The sequence below is a fragment of the Polypterus senegalus genome, chromosome 13, assembly GCF_016835505.1.
Source record: "Polypterus senegalus isolate Bchr_013 chromosome 13, ASM1683550v1, whole genome shotgun sequence".
Lineage (NCBI taxonomy): Eukaryota > Metazoa > Chordata > Cladistia > Polypteriformes > Polypteridae > Polypterus > Polypterus senegalus.
The window spans coordinates 54,017,093-54,039,945 of record NC_053166.1 but is presented as its reverse complement, the minus strand read 5'-3'; the positions used below and the strand labels follow the sequence as shown (position 1 = coordinate 54,039,945).

At 46.1% G+C, this 22,853-nt stretch overlaps 1 protein-coding gene across 4 annotated transcripts in view; it reads right to left on the bottom strand.

The window, feature by feature from the left end:
- Positions 1–22,853, bottom strand: part of ebf1a (EBF transcription factor 1a) — a 151,417-nt gene that overhangs the window by 116,996 nt on the left and 11,568 nt on the right. For all 4 annotated transcript variants that reach the window (XM_039774180.1, XM_039774179.1, XM_039774182.1 and 1 more), the window contains exon 6: positions 18,831–18,899. In XM_039774180.1, coding sequence (XP_039630114.1) covers positions 18,831–18,899 — 69 coding nt within the window. The remainder of the gene's footprint in view (positions 1–18,830; positions 18,900–22,853) is intronic.

The window sequence follows — 22,853 nt, the reverse complement described above, 5'->3', positions numbered from 1 at the left end:
CCTGCACCTAAATTACAGCACATTAAACACAACGGGAAAGTGCGTCTTATAATTTATGGAGCCTCATTTGCAAATCCACAAGCCAAAAAAAATGGATTCCTGGCAGGCAGCAGGCATCGGCTCTCGGGGTGCCCAGTCCATTCAGCCAATGAGCTTCGCAGCCCATCGAGCCCCAGCCACAGCGGGCACCACATGTAGGAATGCCCAGTCCAATCAGCCCGTATGAGCTCAGGAGTGCGACACGCAGGGTCAGCTCACATGGAGTACAAGCGGAGGGTCATCTGAGTGAGAGACCCTCACACATGTCCATCCCGCAGGCTCAGAGAGCTCCAAACACACACATACACACCCCTCTCGAGAGCCCGTTACAGTGGTCCCATGTGTCCAGCCAGCCCACCCCACACTACTGGATGCCAGACACACTCTCTCTTTTCTGTTTCTTTTTCCGGTTTCTTTGTGGTGGTGGCCTCGCCACCTCCACCTCTAGCTTTGATGCATATAAATACTATACAAGCCCTTCCGTGAGACCCTAAATCCAAAGAGGACTGTTTCATTTACACAAAGATGATGCAGTAAAGGGGGTCACACTCATCGGAACTTAAATAAGCCCCCACTTAGTACACAGAGAAACATTCACAGACACTCTCTGTGTCACTAGCCACAAGACTCAAATACACTCTTCAGCATATCTTCACCCCCACAAAGACCCCGTGACACACAGACATTTACACACGGTGCAACACTGGATCTCCTTCACACAAACACAATTCAAGAGTTTCACACTCGCTGACGCCCCCATACTGCTAACGGTCATTGTCACTTACAATATGACACATTTCTACAGTCACTGTCATTCAACTTAACACTCACACACTGCCACATACACAGTGACCCAGACACACTCCAGCACCAATACTCACGTCAACACGAATACCCGGCACGGCACACACACTTGCATTCCCTGACACAAGACTGTATAGATAACTGACTGAAAGATACATCACTCCATGGTTTGTTGGAGTCATCGTCACACACACACACACACACACACAACAATGCATTGACACTACATAATCTTACAAACAGTGCCACTTACACACTTACATATACCCACACATATAAGTAAGCAGTTTCACACTTGGAGCCACACTGTCATTTGGACTTGGACTGTCATTTTCGTTGACACTTTCTCCCCAACCGTGACACATATTCAATATAACACAAACATGCACTTTTACACAAACTCACGGACACTCTCATGGCACACACTTTCTCACTGAACCCTCGCTCAGATTCAGTTTTGGACAGATACACACAAACTCTCACAAATAGACAAATGCTCAAACACACTTGTACACAAACACACAGACACTCTCATAGCACACACCTTCTCACTGACCTTTGCTCAGATTCAGTCGTAGACACTCACACACACAAAAACTCAAAGGCACTTATGCACCAACACTCTCGCTCATTTATCCTCGCTCACACTCACTGACACGCCAATGCATGCACACCAGCAGAGCCCCCTGACACCCACACACCCTCCTGTAGTAATTTTCACTCCTTCAGGTAACACACAATTGCACACTCGCCTGATGTTTTGCTCCACACTTTCTGCCACACGTTTATGCAGAGCTACAAGAGGACCCACAGCACCTCCAGCACACACACACACACACGCGCAGTGTCAGACTTATGCACATTCACAATATTTCATAAGACCCCTAAGGATGAGGATCGGATTTGAAATTGTGAGCTCTGACCTCAATTGTAGAGAATAAACAGAGCAGTGCATCAGGCAGCAGGCGGAGGGTTTGCTTAACCTGAGAGGGTCGCACCATAAATTCGAACTAAATAATTCAGCACAATGCCTAATCGATGAAGGCTGTTGGTTCCCCCTCTTCCCCTTTATACATAATTATATATATATATATATATATATATATTCTGTATACAACTATATAGAGAGTATATGCCATAAGAGTCGGAACATTAAAGGCAGCCGGCAATTATGGAAATCGGGGGCCGCGCGGAGCACAGCTCCCCTTCCGACTTGAGATCCGCGGCGGCGCTTTGACGGCTAATCGATTAGCGCTCTCCTGAAAGCAGCAGCACGACCCCTGACCTCCCCTCGGCGCTCCGCCTGACAGCTGACACAGGCAGCGCTTTATTTTACTGAATTATACGACTGCAGCCTCACTGAAACGCAAGAACCGACATCAAAAATGCAGAAAGGCAGGGAAGGACGGGCGGGGGCGGAGGGGCGCCCGTCACGCGGCGCACAGTAGGACACAAGTCGGCGGACACAACGAGCGAGAGGGCGTGCGCGTGCACGTCTACGGAGACGTCAGTGCAAGCGGGAGTGCGCCTGTGTGTTGGAGGTGAAAACGGACACCCGTGCTCGTTGGGTTGGAGCATGATTGGATCAGAGTGTGTCTGATCACTGGAGCTGGGTGGTCTTTCGACCCTAGACATTTCTTTAATGCCGTGGCGGCTGGAGTTTTTGTTTGTCTCTTCTCCCAGGTTATCTGAGTGTAGCATCGGATTCATATCCTGATAGCCATTAGAGATAAAAACGGCGTTTGTCTAATAGTGATGTTAAGGTATGCTTGGGGGAATCTTTAATTACTATTACTTATGTTTTTGTAAGGCATATTTGGAAGATCTAGATTCTCTACAGATCTCACTGATATTGCCACCTGGATGAAGGAACACATCTCCAGATCAACCTGCAAAGATGGACCTTCTTGTTATCCCATCTCCGTTCAGCTTGGCTTGTTGGCACTAACACCCACCAAGTCAGTACACAGCCTTGGGGTGGTGAGCGATGACCAGCCGTCCATCACTGACTATGTTGCTACAGTCTCTCAGTCGCTCTGTACAACATCTGTGAGGTCACACCATAACTAACAAAGTATGGAGCACAACTTCTGCTCCGGGCTTTGGTCTTGTCACGTCTGGACTACTGCAACTCTCACCTGTCAGGAATGTCGAAATGTGTCACCAAGCTGCTGCAGATGGTTCAAACTGGGCACATGCCACTTGTCTTTTCACATCACTTTATTGGCTCCTGTTATGTGTAAATCCTTGATGCTTGCCTTCAGACTAGTCAATGGATCACCACCTACTGTATGCACTGTAAATGAAGACAGTTGTGAGGTCCTGTGCTCCTTCCCAACCACTCAGGTCTGCTGATGAATGATGTCTGGTGATGCCACCTCTGTGTGGTATCACATCTCAGTCCAGACTCTTTTCATGTAAAGTTCCTAGCTGGTGGATCGGGCTGCCCACCTCCATTTTGAACTTGTGAGTCTCCCTGTTGAAGACTCTCGTGTTTGGTGAGTTGTTGTCTACCTGATATTAGCTGTTAGGATTTATTATCTAGGAATTGCAGATGACCTGAAGCACTTGTCCCCAAACAGTCCCCCCGACTGAGCTTTACTCGTTTCTTTTGACAACTTTTGTAAGTCACTTTAGATAAAAGGATCTCCTTAGCAAAGAAACTTAAATGTAAATATTATGTACCTATATTCTTTTATTTCTTGTATTTTCCTTGTAAGGTGCTCTGGAAATCAGTGTTGTGATGCACAGATCCAGTGCCCGGGTTCAGTGCCATCATTTGTCATCATGGGGTCTGCAAATCCTCCTTATGTCTGCATGGCTTTTCTTCCCTTGTCACATAGATATGCTGATGAGGTTATCTGGCTCCATGTGACAGTGAGTGTGTGCGCACGTAAGTGACCCCCATGGTGGACTGGCACACTGCTGTGTTCTGCCTTGTGCCTACTGTTGCCCAGATTGGCTCCAGGTACCTGTACTTGATTACTTGCACTTGATCATTTACATTTGTGTGTGTGCATTCATGCTGTAGGACCGTGTCTGAGTGGGCTTGTGTATGTAGGGATTGTGTCTAGATGTGTGATTGGGGGTGCAGCGTAAGTATAAGCACACCTGAGTGTGTCAGGGTGTATGCTTGTATGTGTTGTACCAGTATGCCCATGTCTGACTGTGTTGGTGTGCATGAGAGATGCTAAAGTGTGAGTTGTTCGAGTGTGTCTGTGTAAACGGGTGAGAATGTGTGTGTGCGCACACGTGTGCATCTGAGTGAATGAGATTACAGAGTGTGTGTACCAAATGTGAGCGGGCATGTCAGCACACCCTCAAGTATATCTGTATGTGCCCACGTTTGCCTAGGCATGGGTTTGTAAAAGTGAGCATTGGTGTAAATGTGCTCGTATCTGCTCCAATATCATTGCACACTTTGATTGTGTAAAATGTAACACTTTCCAGTGCCACCAGTCCTGCACTTTAATGCACTGGCCAACAAGGCACCCTGGCACTCCAACCAAAAGCAGGACAAAACTGACACCTGCCAGAGGAAGCTTTGCCCCATTTTTTTACTTCAAAAACATTACTGTTTGGCATCTGCACCACTGCAATCAATTTGGCACCAAGCAGGGCTAAGAGCAATTGGAGAACACGTCACCTTGGACAGAAAGATGTGGTGAACTGCTCCCTTTATCCCAGATGAGCTCAAGCAAATCAAAATGATCTCAGAGGTGCTCCTGAAATGCCCACAAGTACGACATGCACTTAAACCCAAGAAGATCTGTAATGTTCACTTCTGACCACTTATGGACCTTCCTGACTGGAATTGGCACTCCCATAATCTCGGAGATGGATGATGCCACCTCAGAGGAAAGATGACACAAATGCTGTAAATCTGACGTGAAGCAGCCATGAGGTGGAAGGGCACACATACAGAGGAGTGACTCACTGTGCAGTGCCCACTTCTCACCATCCACCCACACAAAACTCTCTGAGGTTGTAAACAAGGATTGGTGGCATCCCCTTCTACCCCACCCTGGCATCATCAGGCCTGTCTTAGCCCATCAAGCCAGGCACTGGCTAACTTCATTAACTTATGTTACACTTCTGCATATATTCACTGTGCTATAGGAGCATGCCAGCAGCCATGATGCCAGGCTAGAGAGTACACAGAATGGTATCCTTGTAATTTATGAAACAGTTGTTCACCTCTTTCACTGCATGATGCATTCCACATAAAATAAGCCAGTTTTGTGGTGTGTGAGGAAGACCTAGTCCTCAAACGCTGGCAGCAATGTTCAGGTGTTGCCAACACTGGCCTCCTAGGCTGGAGAGCGGGCAGAGTGCAGCCGTCTGGTAAATCCGCCAAGCTCTGGATTGCATCGAGACAGAAGGTTTGCAGGGCTGCAGACACCTGAGTCCACGCATAGGGGTTAGGCACAAACACATGGGTACCCACAGGCTCAAGTTCTCAAGTACAGCCCATGAACACACACGCACACTGTCAGACGTGCAGAAGAGCCCCCTACACAAATGCAGACACACTGACCCTAGAAAACGTCTCACACTGGCACACTTATTTTGAACATGCTTCAATGACACATGTACACCAAACACTAATGTCACAGACTCGACCGCCACACAAGACGTCTCAAGATGTGTGTGTATACATAGTGCCTCCATAGACAAACACATACTGTACACGATCAATCATGAATACACACCTCAAGGATACACAGGAACAGACCTGATAACACACATGCACACCCACACGGAGAACTCAACAACATGCAGTACACAATGGAGAGTACACACCAGTTACACATTAGAAGTAAGCACTGACTGTAGGGTCTAAATGGCTCAAGAACCTACAGTGAAGCACATGGGTATTCGGTGGCCCTCCAGACGGGCAAGAATTGTAAAGAGGTTGGCCATCTGCTGAGCCCCTATGCACACCACGGTCCTTCCATTTGACCAGTACAGCAGGCTCACTGGCTGACCCCCCAGTCTTATATACTCAGCAAAAAAAGAAGCGTCCCTTTTTCAGGACTGTGTATTTCAACAATAATGTTTTAAAAATCCAAATAACTTTACAGATCTTCATTGTAAAGGGTTTAAACAATGTTTTCCATGCATGTTCAATTAACCATAATCAATTAATTAACATGCACCTGTGGAATGGTCGTTAAGACCTTAACAGCTTACAGAAAGTAGGCATTTAAGGTCACAGTTCTAAAAACGCAGGACACTAAAGAGACTTGTCTACCGACTGTGAAAAACACCCAAAGAAAGATGCCCAGGGTCCCTGCTCATCTGCGTGAACGTGCATTAGGCATGCTGCAGGGAGGCATGAGGACTGCTGATGTGGCTAGGGCAATAAATTGCCATGTCCGCACTGTGAGACGCCTAAGACAGCGCTACAGGGAGACAGGAAGGACAGCTGATCATCTTAGCAGTGGAAGAGCCGGATCTCAATCCCATTGAGCACGTCTGGGACCTGTTGGATCGCAGGGTGAGGGCTAGGGCCATTCCCCCCAGAAATGTCCAGTAACTTGCAGGTGCCTTGGTGGAAGAGTGGGGTAACATCTCACAGCAAGAACTGACAAATCTGGTCCAGTCCATGAGGAGGAGATGCACTGCAGTACTTCAAGCAGCTGGTGGCCACACCAGATACTGACTGGTACTTTTGATTTTGAGCCTCCCTTCATTCAGGGACACATTGTGAAACATTTTTAGTTTATGTCTTATGGTGTTGACTCTTTTAGTGTTCATACAAATATTTACACATTAAGTTTACTGAAAGTAAAAACAGTTGAAAGTCAGAGGACGTTTCTTTTTTTGCTGAGTATATATGAGGAGCACATTGCTGAAGTTCCATGAGACTCCAGAACCAGACTCTATCAGACCTTAGTCCTCATTGCCTGGTCAGTGACAGTGGTCAGCAGGGCCCTCTGCTCCCTCTCTCCCCCCCTCTCTTTCTCTCTCTCTCGCTCTCTCTCCGCTCACTTCACATATGCAGGAATGCCTCAGCTTTCACTGGCGACAAGCTGGAGCCGACCTTTTCCGTTTTCATGAAGAACTCTGTGGAGTGTCGTTAAAAACACAAACAGTGCTGCGAAGCCCAGGCTCCCCCCACCTCCCCCCACCGCCATCCTCCCGTTGGATCTCCACCCTGCAGCTGCATGAGGGCCCAGCTCTGCTGGACAACACCAACGAGACACACTGTGAGGGAGCCGTGCTGCTCCAGGGAATGTGGAAGCCACCATCTGAATGGTAAAGTGGACGGGTCCAACCAGAACACGACGCAGATCAGAGAAGACTCCCCCACAATGCAAGTCTGTCCTCATGGCAAAGAGAAGAGCCTCCGACATTTAGCAGCCACTCAAGTCCGTTACTCTAGCCACTAGAAAATGAACCCATGGGAGGTCTGGGTGACCACACAGCAGCAGACAAGAAGGCATTAAAAACAGAGAACTCCGAGTGTTGATGTCCTTCTAATGGCAGAGTGAAATGCAGAAAGGAATGGCACCATAATCACCGTTTGGTGAGAAATAAAGCGCCATCTATCTATCAATCTGTCTGTCCATTCATATTGTGCCTTTCACCATCCATCATATAGCACCTTTCTCTCTGCATCTATCATATAGCGCCTTTCTGTATCGATCGATATGTCATATATTGCCTTACTCTATCTATCCATCATACAGTGTCTTTCCCTATCTGTTAAATAGTGCCCTTCCCTTTCTATATTTCAAATATAGTACCTTTCTCTATCAATCTATCATATAATGCCTTTCTCTCCAACCATCCTTCTATCATACAGTGTCTTTCTCTGCATCCGTCCATCCATTCATCATATTGTGCCTTCTCTATCGATGGATATGTCATATAGTGCCTTTCTCTCTGTATCTATCATATAGTGCCTGTATCTATCCATCCATCATACAGCATCTTTCCCTATCTGTCAAATAGTGCTCTTCCCTTTCTATATTTCAAATATAGTGTCTTTCACATCTACCTGTCATATAGTGCCTATAGTTCTTTATTTTACTTTCAAATATACAGGCAGACACCAGCAGCTAGTAAAACACAAATGGGCACAATGCATACACACTTTCACACTTCTTGAAATCCACATGCACGTGCACATTAAAAGACAGGAGTACAGTGGCAGACCTCTTTAACTTCATGCACAGGCACACATGCGTGTTGTCATATTTGTGGACATCCACATGAATGAACACAAGCAGAGACAGGCACAGCGTTGAGCTGCTAGAGAAAGGCATGCAGACACACATGGACATTATCATATTTAGCGTATGCACACATTCAGAGACAGGCATACAGGACCCCGAGAAAACCATGCCAAAAAAACAAGAACATTTATTGACACCCATGTGCACCTACAGGTACATGTGCGGAAATGGACATATCGTTACACACAGCTACAAGGCACCAGAAAAAATACGTGCACACCATCACATACAGTAAGTGCAAATTAGCAGAGAGGAATCCAGCAGAGTACCACCACAGCAAACACACACACAAACACATACGGTTAGTCAACATTCGTGTGCAGAACTGAGCCTCTGAAATGGAGAGCTGACACACCTAGAGACTTTCACATATTTGCTGGCATACACTGTACGGACACATTGCTCAGAGACTGGCATACAGCCACAGCATGGCAGAAAGGCACATGCACACACAAATGTCGATACTGATGTGTGTTTAAACATTCAGCAAGAGGCGCACAGCCATGGGCCATGAAAACACACACACATAGCTACACCTTATGACACATGGAGACAGCCAGCCGAGTAACACATGCAGACAAGTATACATGTATACGTCCACGTCCAAGGGCAGCTGGCATGTGCACACATGTACCCCTCTCACACAGCTCCATATAGGCTCGTGCTTACTCACACAGACGTGTCCTGAGTGTGCCTACAATGTATGCTTACAAACCTTTTCACACAGAAGGAGCACACTGTGCTTACATAAGCAGTCACGTCCTTTTGCACTAACACACACACTTATAAGATACACACACACACACAGGCACCTGCCACATACCACATGCACAAACCCTCACACACACACACACACACACACACACACACACAGACGTCAGGTTTTCTGGTCCCGTTAGCGCAGACTCACGCGCAGAGGCCGCACATGAAGATTTGGCAGGAGAACCGTAACGACATTCTTTTTCTTTTTCTTTATTTATTGGAATCAGATTGTCGCAGCCACCCCTCCCCCAGTGGGACGCCAGAAACGTGACGCAGCAGTTGGCCCGCAGAGCGACAGAGCTGCTCAGATGTGCGCCCACCCTGTGGGGACCTGCCAGTGTACGGCCAGCACCTATGAAAATGAAATTAGCAGCCGGCCGCCGGCGAGCTGGATTAGCATCAAATGTAAATCGCCGGGCACTTAATGGTGGAACAGGTGCAGAGAGGGACCCTAAATGAGATAAATGAATAAAACATCCTCCCGCACAAATGTGGAAGCCGACACAAAGTCAATAGCATGAATAATTCAGAGCTTGGGAACGCCGAGGCTTAGGTTACGCGGCTCTGACCTCCGCAGGCTGTATGGGCATCCCCTCCTCGGCCTGAGCCAGTGCCACCTGACACCAACGCCAGGGGGCGCTCACTCTGTTGGGCCAGAGGAGAACTGACAATGACGCAAACGTGCACACTGGCACGGGTTCTGCTTGTGATTCATAAACGGCACACACCCGGGTTCTCAATACTTAAAATGTGTACGCACCACACACGAATCTGCAGTGTGCCCACCGAAGGACACCCGTGCACGTGAACGGACCCCAACACGACAAGCACGCCGAAGCTAATGCAGCTCCTTCTCTGCTCCTTTGGACCGCTCGGACTGGTCACTTGCGTCTCACTTCAGTCACCTGGCAGTGGACAGTACATGAAAACAGAGAGCGGGGCAGAGCACAAGGCAAACAGCTGGTGGTGCAGTACGGGGCATCTGAGGGCGACCTGCGGGGTAAACTGGGGTTGCCCCCATCGAGGCTCCAGATGCTTCTCAATTGCACACGAATGAAAAACAAAGGAACAGACTCAGTCACTAAGGGGGGGCTTCTTCCCCAAACATGGAGATCATAATTAAAGACAGACCCAGAGCAGGAAAAGACACAGCAGGACACAAGCGTGGGAAACACTCGGCATGCCAGGACAGACAGACAGACAGAGCGAGTCTCCAGAATGGTAAGGGACACCAGCCGACAGGCCAGTGGGGTAAAAGGGTGACAGTGCAGTGGAAGAGAATATTTGAGATCCGGCGAATGGAAGATCTGATCTGTTAATCTGACCCAATGAGAATCCAGCCAGCAAACTAAAGGACTGGCCAGCTGAGTGTCCAACAGGGTCCAGAGGGCTGATAATCTGCAAGGAACGCTTTGTCCAGCAAGATCCAGTAGGGAATCCGAATGGACTGAAGGAGCACACAGTTTGTCCTTCCAGCCGTCTGTTTTCATTTTCCATTGCTGGGTAAGTGGCAGAAGGATGAGCCTTGGACGGTATGCCAGTTTGTCACAGAGCACACTGCCAGGTCACTTCATACCACATGCACTAAGCGTGTTCAGGCCTGGCCAGTACCAACCAGCAAAAGCTTGGGTTGCTACTGGAAGAGGTGTTGGTGAGGGCGCTAACCCTGTGCTCTGAATGTGGATCCCAATACCACAGTGCAGTGACAGGGCCACTGGGCTGTAAAAATGACGTGATGAAAATATCGAGGTCCTGTCTCTCTGTGGTCAGTAAACATCTGTGGGTATCCTTTGTAAAGAGTAGGATGCATCACAATGTCCTGGCTAAGTCGCCCACCATGGCCCAGTGTGCCCCCTAATCATCCCCTGTCTCTGATTGCCTAACTGTCTCTGACCACTCCATCACCTGACAGCTCATGTGTGGTGAGTGCACTGGTGTAATAATGGCTGCCGTTGCCTTATCCAGGGTGGTTGAAGTGGCTCCCTTCTGTCCAAGAGCTTTGAGTCGCATTAAAATGGTGGAATTATCATTATTACTTGAGGGGTGTTGAATTCAGTTTGGCACAAATCACTGAGTATTGGTTTAACACGTAACATTCACACTATATGATACAGACAGGTTGAAGAAAGACAGTCTATCCAAGGAACCAAAAAACAAAAAAAGAGACGAGAACACGAGGACGACACACAAACTCTACAGAACGAGATGCTGGGCTGGAAGTCAAAGCCAGACCCCCGGAGCAGTCGTGGTAACCATTGTGCTGCTTTCCTGACCTTCCAGCCAAAAAAAGTGGTCAGCTGGAGTGCAGCCAGTCCAGCTAAATAAAAATAAAACAGCCTGGCCAGTAAAGAAAAGGAGAAACTCTAAGCAGTGGAGAGTCCAGTAAAACCCAAAACTGTCCAGCTTGGCAAAGATCTGAGCAGAGGAGCTGAAGGTCCAGCTAACCATGAAAGACAGGGAATGTGACCATCTGGGGTCCAACTAACACTAAACATGCAATAAAATATATACATACACACACATTATATATATATATATATATATATATATATATATATATATATATATATATATATATATATATATATATAATCTGTCTTGTCAGACTTTCACAACAGAACTGCTTAACGGATTTAGATCGGATTTTTTCTATAATATGCTTGAATATATTCCGGTTGCTTCTGAGACTTTTCTCATTGCGCTATGTGTCATAGTTCGCTTGCGGTACCGATTTATTTGTGCGATTCCGGGAGACACGCTGAGGGGAGGGGCGGGACTGATGGGGAGGGGGCGGGACTGAGGGGCGTGTACCTTTCCTCCGCTTAGCTAGCGAACGACTTAACGGATTTAGATCGGGCTTTTTTCTATAATTTGCTTGAACATTCCAGTTGATTTTGCAACTTCTCACATCGCGCTAAGAATCATAGTTCACTTGCTGGAGCGATATATTCACGCTAATACGAGACAGAGGCTGTGGGCCGAGGGGAGGAGGAAGTGTGATGTCAGAAGAAGGGAGCTGGGCAGGGCCCTTCTCACTGTGCCGTTTCACTAAAACGCGGGCGGAGCCACAGAGCATGGCTTGGCATATACTGTATACATATATGACCAGCAGTGGAAAAGATTGACCAGAAAAGAGTTCAGCAAGCTGCCTGCCTGATGAATTTAGAGTTAGTAAAAAAGAAATACAATATGTCCAGTGAAGAGTCGAGCAAAATGACAACTTTAACAATCTGGTCATTTGAGAGTTCAGAAAGCAAACAGGCGGACTACTGCACTCTTCATAAATCAGGAGTGGTCTCCTCCAGGCTTTCTCTAAACTCGGATATGGGAACGGATATGATTTGAAGAGTAAACCGCAAGACAATGATTACATTGTTATATTATGTACATTAAAGAACAATCAACAACTAATCAAGTCAAATTAATATTATATTGAACAATTATTATAAAAGTAAATTTAAATAAATTGGACTCTGCAGCTGCATGAATAAAAACGTACCACTTCTGGTTAGCGGAAATAGCTCAAAAGTTGATAGAAATCTACGTTTTGTACTTGTATGCAAAATTTCATTGGCCTAAGTGAAAGCGTGCTCAACTTATCCTGTTTACACACACACACAGACACACACGCACACACACACAGACATAATTCCAAAAATGGTATTTTCTAACTCGGGGAGGTCTAAAACGGTGAGATTTATCAGAATCCTGAAACTCAATTTTTGGACGATTACAATATTTTCCCTATACTTTGTATACAAGAAAGTAAAAAAAAAATGGATTTGTAATGACACTTTATGTTTCTTTACTGGGTGGTGTGGTTCCTCATTAGCTCCATTGCTTGACCAAACTCAGTTTAATTCTGGGAAGAGTTCTTTGCATATGAAGTTGGTTCTTTGTCCTTTCAAAAACGTCCTAATATACAGGGAATAATATCCAAATCTTTATGGTGGGCTGCAGGACACTAACAGGTTAAGAAAACCTGTGCTACTAGACACATGCAGCAGGAGTCCTTTAAAAATCAGGACCCATTTGTGGTTATTTATCGTATGGAGCCTGTTAAGGATTGAAACAAATTAGAGTTCCTTCTGGAACCTTCATGTGGATTGGTCTTTTGGGAACCAAAAATGGTTCCCCTATGGCATCATTCTGAAGAAACTCTCTGGCACCTTTATTTTAAATAGTGTGGAGTGCCCAGTAAAGAATAAGACCAGTCAAGAGTCTAACAAAGTAAGAGTTTGACGACTACAGAGGCCAGACAATTGAAAGTCTGCTCAAGTTCAAAGAGTCTGACCAGCAAGGAAGAGTCTGAGAATCCAAGAGAACTAAAAGAACAATTGAGCAATTACCAGCATAGAATCTGTCCTGAAATAAGAATCTGAGCAGCGAGTTAACAGATGGACCATCTGAACACCCAGAACAAAGTTTAACCAAACACAAAATAAGAATCTGCCCAGAAACAGACCCAAGGAAAGATGAGCTGAGTACCCAGAAGGGTTTGAAAAGAAAAAGAAAAAAAAAAAAAGAAATATCAAGCAAACTTATAGGTTAGTCCATTGGCACCTGACCAGTTTAAATTCCAACAGTCCAACATTTCAAAAGTGTTTTGTTAGACTCCAAAGAAGCCTCATGGATTAGTGCTCACCTCTCTTCTATAGCCTTATAAGCTGACAGACTTTGACCAACTGGAACTTCAACAAATGAAAAGTGTAGGCTGACAGAATGGCCATCGAAGTGTGCGACATAAGGACACTTCTAGTGTTCGGCAAGCTGGAGCAGCCCAGGGCCTGAGAAGTGCCGTTCATACGCTGGCACGCCGAATGGTCTTCTTCTCCCGTTTGTCACGCTACCTTCTCAAAATCGAAGACTTCCATCGGCGCCAAAGACCGACAGCCCGTTCATTTTGATAAACGTGCCGCGAGCCGCTCAATCCAGAGCGATCAGACTTCATATTGATTCACATTAACGCAAACGAGAAGCATCTTTCTGCTTCCATAAAAAAAGTCCGTCTGACCAGCAGTTAGAGATGGCGATCGGGAGGATGCAAGTGATCTGAGCCCGCAGGCTCGCCGATTTTGGACCTGCTGATTTGTAGCCGAATTGCCTGCGGTTATCACGGCGTTTGCGGACTATTACAGTCCAAAGGTCTGGAGGTAAGGAAGGAATACAGATAAGCCCCGCTTCCTCAGATCGAACCCTGCGCGACTCGCGGAAGTGTTTAAAGAGATCCAGTAGTGTCTCATGTGAAACCTGCAGAGCCACTTGTACTGGAAGGTCGGGGCATCCTACTAATGCCAGCGTGGAGTGCCGTCGGCCATTATGAGGACTCCGTGTAGACCTCCATGGGATCGAAACAAGCGAGTGGGCATCTCGCCCTGTGAACTTTGTGATAAAACCAAATCCTGGACCTGCTCGCTGACATTTTAAACCACTTTGCACCTCACTGTCTGTCAGGGTTCAGAAGAAGAGGAAAATCCCATGCAGGTGTCTGAAGTGCCTGCTTACAGGAGTCAAAAATAGGACTTCACCCCGTAAAACAACTTTAGTGGGAGTCAAAAGGCTTAAAATAATGAACTGCAGAGGACTAACCCAATTAGTGGTTAAAGGTGGAGTCCAGGATTCAAATCTAGACAGGGGTTCAATCCAAATGAGTTTACCCCAAGTACATCTCCCCACAAGCACTGGTGACTTCGTCCAGGCTGGAAGTGAAAGTGAGTGTGCCATACATTTTTTTTTTTGGTTCTTCTTTTGCATCCAATTCCAGAGGGATTCAAGACTCTACATTGGAATTAGCAATTTGGGAAAATTATGTGTCATTTTATAGCCCACTGAATCCAGACAAGGGTCGTGGACATAGCATAGGGCACAAGGCACAAACGAACTGGATAGGGTGCCAGTCCATCACAGTGGGTGATCACAAACACACAGTTTAATGTCACCAGTTCACCCCACCTGCATGTCTTTGGACTGTGAGAAGAAACAGGAGCTCCTGGAGGAGACCCATGCAGACACTTGGAGAAAATGCAGCACCCAGGAAGGGAACATTACTGTGAGGCAGCAGTGCTACCGCTGTACCACCATACAATAAATGGGTATTGTTCAGGTATATAAAGTATTGGCTGCTCACAGCAAGGTCTGGAACTGTAACCTTGAATTCATATCACTGAAACATTATATAGTGCCTTTCACAAGTATCCTTCTAGTAAGATGTATAACTATATAGAATAGAATCTACTGTATATCTATTCAGTGTATATAGTTCCTTCACATCAATATATCTATGTTGTAAGATATGCCTCTTGAAATCATAATATCCCTAAGGAAAACATGTCTGTCTATAATAAACATTCAACAGATACATTTGCTAGATAGATATGGAAGACAAAATCAATTAGATATAATAAATACAAGGTAATGCATTATATTAGATAGATTTAAAAGGCACCATATTACAGGTAGTATTAGGAGTTCAACAGACGCATCTTCTTAGATGTGAAAGCTGCTGTCTAGTAAAATTACTCTACTGAATTTGTAACATTTGCATACTGAATAAATAGACGTTAAAGGCACTACATAATAATCAATCATGAAGAATCCACTGCATCCACTTAACAGTGTCATCTCCAGGCAGAGGAGTAGCTTCAGTGACAGACTTTTGTCACTGTCCTGTTCCACTGACAGACTGAGGAGATCGTTCCTCCCCCACACTATGCGACTCTTCAATTCCACCCAGGGGAGTAAATGCGAACATTAATTTTATTTTAATTCTTTTCATTTTTATTACTATTTAATTTAATATTGTTTCTTTGTATCAGTATACTGCTGCTGGATTATGTGAATTTCCCCTTGGGATTAATAAAGTATCTATCTATCTATCTATCTATCTATCTATCTATCTATCTATCTATCTATCTATCTATCTATCTATCTAATATACAGACATTATGAATGCAAAAGATGCATTTTACTAGACAGAAACAGTAGACATGAAAGGCACTATATTACAGATATCAGAAATTCAAGACTTGCATCTTACTATTTAGACAGATAGTCATGAAAGGCACTATATCAGGGGTCCCCAACTCCAGTCCGGGGGGCCGCAGTGGCTGCAGGTTTTCATTCTAACCCTTTTCTTAATTAGTGATCTGTTTTTGCTGCTAATTAACTTCTTTTGAATTCATTTTAATTGACTTGTTCTTGAAGACTCAGAGCACTTAATTGTTTCTTTTTCCTTAATTAGCAGCCAAACAATAATGAGATACAAAATGAACCAAAACAGGACCAGCAAACTGTGCCCATCATGCAATGTCTAACAATAAAGAAAGATGAAGGTCTCAGGAATGTTGATCTGCTCAGGTCCCCAAAACATCTTAGGAAAGAGAAAAATCAACCAATTTGGAAATGTCTGCTATTGCACAATGAGAGCAGCAATGAGCCATGGAATTAAAGAATGAGTTTAATTAACAACAAGACTCAGAGCCTAATTAAGCAACTGGTTGGAGTGAAGTTGGTTGGAGTTTGAGGCCCTGACTTAGTTGGTCTTCTGTTGCCTCACTCACTTCACACTCCATTTCTGTGTGGGTGCCACTTAAGGAAGCAATTCAGTGGAACAAATCTTAAAAAAAACAAGTCAATTAAAATAAAATGAAAAGGAGTTAATTAACTAATCGCCAATTAAGAAAAGGGTTAGAATGAAAACCTGCAGCCACTGCAGGCCCCCCAGGACCGGAGTTGGAGACCCCTGCACTATATTATAGATATTAGGAATTCAAGAGTTGCATCTTACAATTTAGATAGATTGATGTGAAGAGCACTACAGACAACGTAGTACTGTGTTGATCCAAGAGAGGAACGCGACTTACTCCATTAGCAACATAAAACATGCAATGTAGTACAACGCGGTCAAAGCAAAGTGCTAATCAATACAAGACTGGGGGCTTTACACTGGTCTGGGTGAAGATGGGCACAATGGCAGGAAGCATCACACAGCCGAATGGCGAGGGGTGAGAAATCACACAATGGTGGAACACGTTAGGGCTGTGGACAGAGGACTTTGACTTGTTAGCATGGCGTCTTGTTTGGAGTCTTTCGGCGGCCACTGGTTTCTAAAGAGTTTAGCTGCACAAATAAGTTACATCATGAGAAGTTATTTTATTTATGTATTTCTGTAATTATTTGAAGGTCCTCCAGTACCTTTTCACCGAGAGGGAGCCCAATATGAAGCTCCTTTGGTCACATGTACTTGTGCTCTCATTCTGTCAGTTGCTACCTACTAACTTATGACCAAAGGCAAGGAAGGGAATGAAGGCGGACAGTAAATCGAAATCTTCAACAGAGGACGTAGGTGTCTCTTCACTGTCAGGATCTGGTTCATCTAGAATGTCTTTTCAGGATGCGTTCGTTAAACACATGCAAGCCACGAGAGCATTTCACTGGTTCTGGTGAGGTAGGAGACACAGGGAGGGGTTTGGGTGAAACACCATCATTAACTTCCTGTACCTCTTTTCCCTTTGAGTGGGGGAAGACAACACAAGCAAACTGTTATATGACTTCCTCAAACCCCCATACATGTCCTGCCCCTTCTGGTCCAAATCCTATTTAAGGAGACATCAACCGGAAGTTGGGGTTTAGTCGGAACTTTGCTCCCAAGGAAGACAATCCCTCCATTAAAGACGTATTAATATTGACACACCCTGGACCAGCTTCTTCAGTGTAACCGACGAATATGGCGCCCAGAGAAGAAACCATCAAAAAGGGGTCTGACCAGAGGAGACTCTGAAAATGAAGTGAGCTGCCAGCGCCCTCGTTCATGGGGTCTCCATAGCCTCCGATGATGGGCAAGCATCACACAGAATGAATGGATGGCAGACACAACAAATGCACAAGTGGTCACCATGCAGAAGGCTAGCAGTCAATCTGGCATCACCCCATTATGTCTTTCATTCTGGCCTGTGCTACCAAGTGATAGGTGTGGAAGTGTTTTTGTGAAGAAGCCATGTGGGTAAAGTTTCTTAGGGTAATGGCGACACAAAATGGGAAAGGCAGTGAAAAATGAGCTCAGCTGGATAAAAGAAAGGAGCTGAGAAGCGCAATGTGCCACACAGGCGGGCACGCCCAATTCCCCACAAATCAAAGTGCTTTTTGTTGATCATAGACTCTTTGAACCACAAAGCTTTGATTTACTGCTTCTCGTGCCAAGCACAGCAGGTAAAGAAGTGAAAAGAAATGAAATTGAATCAATGATGAGTTAACAAGGCTGGCAGCGACACCACTGTGAAACCCCATGAGAGCCCCTGCCGAACGACTGGCACAGGGAACATTGCAATTTTCAGTAAGAGTACAGTGAACACTGGTGTCAGCCATGTTATGAATCTGCAGAAGGAGCATTGAAAGGGACTGGCATCAGTGCCACTCGCAAGTACATTACGAGTGCAGTGCATCAATAGTGCCAACAGTAATCTCACCATTGGGTGGCAAGAGTAACATTGAAGGCAAACCCACTGAATGCCCTATAAGCAGCCATGAAAGTGACTGGTAGAAAGTTACAATACATGCCCCAATAGCTACTGACAAAGCAGTAGGTGCCAGCACAAATGGGCGCATGCACACACTCATTTGTTAGCTGTTGGCATCTTTGACCAAACACTGCCACAGATTATACCTTTTAGCACCTTTAAGAAAGCAGTTTGATTAGCTGAATGCACCGAATACATACAGTAGATGTGTTTGCTCAAACTGCCCTGAAACTCCAAAGACTGGCACCCAAAGCCTGGGTAGTTCAGCCCAAATCCTTATGCAACAACAGGCCTCCATGCCAGTGACCATTGAACCGTATACTGCCCACAATCCTTAGACAAGCGTCACATGAACTGGACAAAGTGCATCGCAACCCAAGTATTTTCGTAGGTTCCCACCCAGTGAGGCTGCCCTCCCATACATAACTAATGCCAATGACCAGGACGATGACAGAACGGACCTTACCTGTCAATTATCACTGGGTCTGAGGGTGTTTCATTTCGATTGCCACAGCTCTTCTTGTCACAGCAGCGGCTAAAAGGAAAAAGAAAGGCAGAATTTAAATTTCCAGTGGAGCCAAGGGAGAGGGCACACCTCTGGTGGGTACAGGCTCATTGGCACTCTTTACAGAAAGAAACTCAGGCTCGGAACAGCTTGCAGGTAGAGATGGTAGGGATGAATCCTTCATGTCAGATTGCACCACAACAGATGGCAAGGAGATGGAAATGGGCATGGGCACCTGGTTCGAATGAGACCTGCGCTGTGAAAACTCAGGAGAAGATCACCAACATCACACATGGCTTCTAACACCCAATGAGGCGAAAAAAAGAATTGGAGTTGGCAGTGGGAGAATTGTGCCCCCGAGACGCCTTCACTCCACTGTGGTGCCCTTTGTCATAGCTGTTCTGCTGAGCCAAGTGCCTCTCCTTTCCACATCCACCACTTTCATAACATCTGCCATTTTCTGGGTATGTGCCACTCCCGAATCACAATGAAAACATGCCAGTTGAGGCCTGCCCTCTCTGTTTATTGCTTAGCAGATTCTGGTGCTGAGCAAGGCGCTTCATACCTGGGCCGCTCTCTTGGCCTATTAATGTGATTCCCTTTGCAGCACTGAGAGGCTGTAAATTTGTGACCTGCCGAGTGAAGTTGGCGTGGCACCATATGGCTTATGGTAGCGAGCAGCAATTAGCAGTGCTGATTAATGGAGAGCGGGCTTTCATTTTGTGTGTCTAATTGAGGCTGCCTGCTTGCGCCCAGCGCAGTATCAGCAAATCCAAACCTGACACTGGCAAGCAGGCAGGCGGGCCTAGCGGGGGGCATCTTCTGGAATGGTAGCTCAGGCTCACTGATGTCATCGCCCTCCCCCACATGCCACCTTTTTAGTCTTCGGTTCGGGACAGGTAGGCTCTGCCAGGAGAGTCTTTGTGCTGTTTAATGGTGGGAATAGTCAAATGAGAAGGTGTACACAAACACACCCACACACACACACACATACACACTGGGGACTTGCTCGCCATAATCATTCATATACAGCACGTACACACAAGAACCCACAACTGCCTCCTCACACCCAGTGAAGCATCACCCCTGGGTCAGGGTGGCATAATGAAGGAAGGGCAACTCTAATGGTGGCACTCAGGGGCCTACCCTGATGAGGGGGGGGGGATTGGGGGCAAGTACTTGTGAACATAGTGCACCAGGCTGGGGTTGTCTATCTTTATTCATTACATAAATAGAATAGAGTAACAAAAGAAATATTATTGAATGTATTTGCTCTGACATCGGGAAGGAGAGGAATACTTTTTCACAGCACAGTATATACATACTGCGGCCTACAGGTATTCACACAACCCCAATGCTCCACACTGTAATGTGTGCACAAGCAACCACACACACACACACACACACACACACACACACACACAACACACACACACAACACACACAGCACACACACACAGCACACACAGCACACACACAGCACACACACAACACACACACAGCACACACACACAACACACACACACACACACACACACACACACACACACACACAGCACACACACACACACACACACACACAGCACACACACACCACACACACACACACACACACACACACACACACACACACACACACACACACACACACACACACACACACACACACACACACACACACACACACACACACACACACACACACACACACACACACACACACACACACACACACACACACACACACACACACACACACACACAGCACACACACACACACACACACAACACACACACACACACACACACACACACACACACACACAGCACACACACAACACACACACAGCACACGCACACACACACAGCACATTCAGTCTTTAATAATCCCCAGCACATCTTGTGACACACTTACACACCATTGCCCCCTCACACTGTGCACACGGAGGCTCCTGTGCATTTCCCCTTTCACAACTTGACGATCACAGTATGTAATCACTTGCACAGATACACACATTAGAGCACATCCTGCATATACATGAGCAACTACTGCACACGCGCATTCAGACTTTATTAGTTCTAGTTTTAAACACTTGATTTATTTAGTCCATCCATCCATCCATCATCCAACCTGCTACATCTTAACTAAAGGGTCATGGGGGTCTGCTGGAGCCAATCCCAGCGAACACAGGGTGCAAGGCAGGAAACAAACCCTGGGCAGGGCACCAGCCCACCACAGGGCTTATTTAGTCCTATCTGCTTTTTTAGGAAAATGGCAGGCTATTGACAGGCTGCCAATTCCTACTCCCCTAACGTGTCTAGTATTCTGTATATTTCCTCGTTCAGTTTGTCTGTTAGTGACACGTACACTCAGACGTCTTTCAAGTGAAGGAAACTGAAGGTCCTCGGTATGGTATGGTAGTTCTACAGTACTTTACTCATCATGGTGCTGGAGAGTGGCAGTGTGCTGCATGGTAGTTGGCACATGCAAGTAAGAATTGCACTGTACTCTGTACACAACGACCCTACTGTATATGAATCTGAACACACACACTCACACGTGTACAGATGCTGGTTCTCACACACACACGTATGGATGCTTTTTCTCATAAAACTCTCACACACACGGATGCTTGTTCTCACACACACATTTTAACCAGGAGTCATCTTCATGCCCAATCCCAGACTCTTTGTCAAACACTCCAACATACACGCGCACTCATCAGAAATCTCACACACACAGATACGCACGGCACCCTTCACATTTCTCCTGCTGGATTTCAGGAAGTTCCCTCTAGTATTGGTTTGAATTTTAGTTCTGATTCTATGCCTTAGCTGAAACTCAACTCCTGATTTATACCGATTGATTTTTTTGGGAATTGGTACCTTAGGCTCCTTGTCCACATAACTCATAAATCAATATACAGCCCTGCAAACTCTGCTTTCACACACACACACACACATACACTCCTTGACAATTAAAAGTGACCTCAGGGTACGGCAGGTGGCTGCAGCCTCAAACACACCCGGACATGCCAACACACACCTCACATGTGTTATATCCATATATACTACACAAGCTCGCACACACACACACACTGCATATTACTGCGGCACACTCACAGAAGTTCACACGTGTACACATACACCACTGTACAGGAGGTACGCCGTTGCCCCCCACGGCACTGAACTGGCTTTAGCGGCCTTGAGGATGTCATGTTTTATTACTTTTATTAGATTCATTCATCCATCCATCTTCCAAGCTCTTTTTATCCAAAGCAAAGTCACAGAAAACTGAAACCTATCCCAGCAAGCCTACTTACAAAATCTGTGTCTTGTTCATCCAGTGGCCGGATATGCAAGTAAGGAATTTGCTGTACTCTGTACACACGACGACGCGCCTTCTGCTCTGACTGCTACTTGTATACATCACAGGCACATTTAATGGCCACTTTATTAGGTACAGGCCCCCCGCCACCGGCTCTCCAGAATGGCCTAAATTTCCAATGCATGGATTCCCCAAGGCGCACAGGTATTCTGATCCATGGTGCCTCGATCGTCTCACACACTTCCTGCAGATTGTCCATGTCACCCTCACGCTGCAAATCATCACCTCACCCTAAAAGTGCTCAACTGGGACTGGCCTGTAGACTGGCCATTGGAGTAAACTAGCAACACCAACAGGTTCCCGGTTGTAACTGGATTTGTGACGTGAAAAGTGTGACCACCAGGGGGTGTACGGTTCCCCAAACACCCAACACAGACAGATGCCAGCACACGTCTCTGCAACACATACAGGGGAACTGTATTTCTCTCGTTCCCCACAAAGTGCCAACACACAATCCTTCCTTTTCTTCCTCTCCTCTCTCTCTTCCGCCTCCACTCTTCCCTCAAGCTTCGTCATCTTCCTCCCGAGTGGAGTCCTTTTGTAGAGCCCCCGGAAATGTCCCACGTGTGGCAACAGGCCTGCCATGGAGGGCTCAG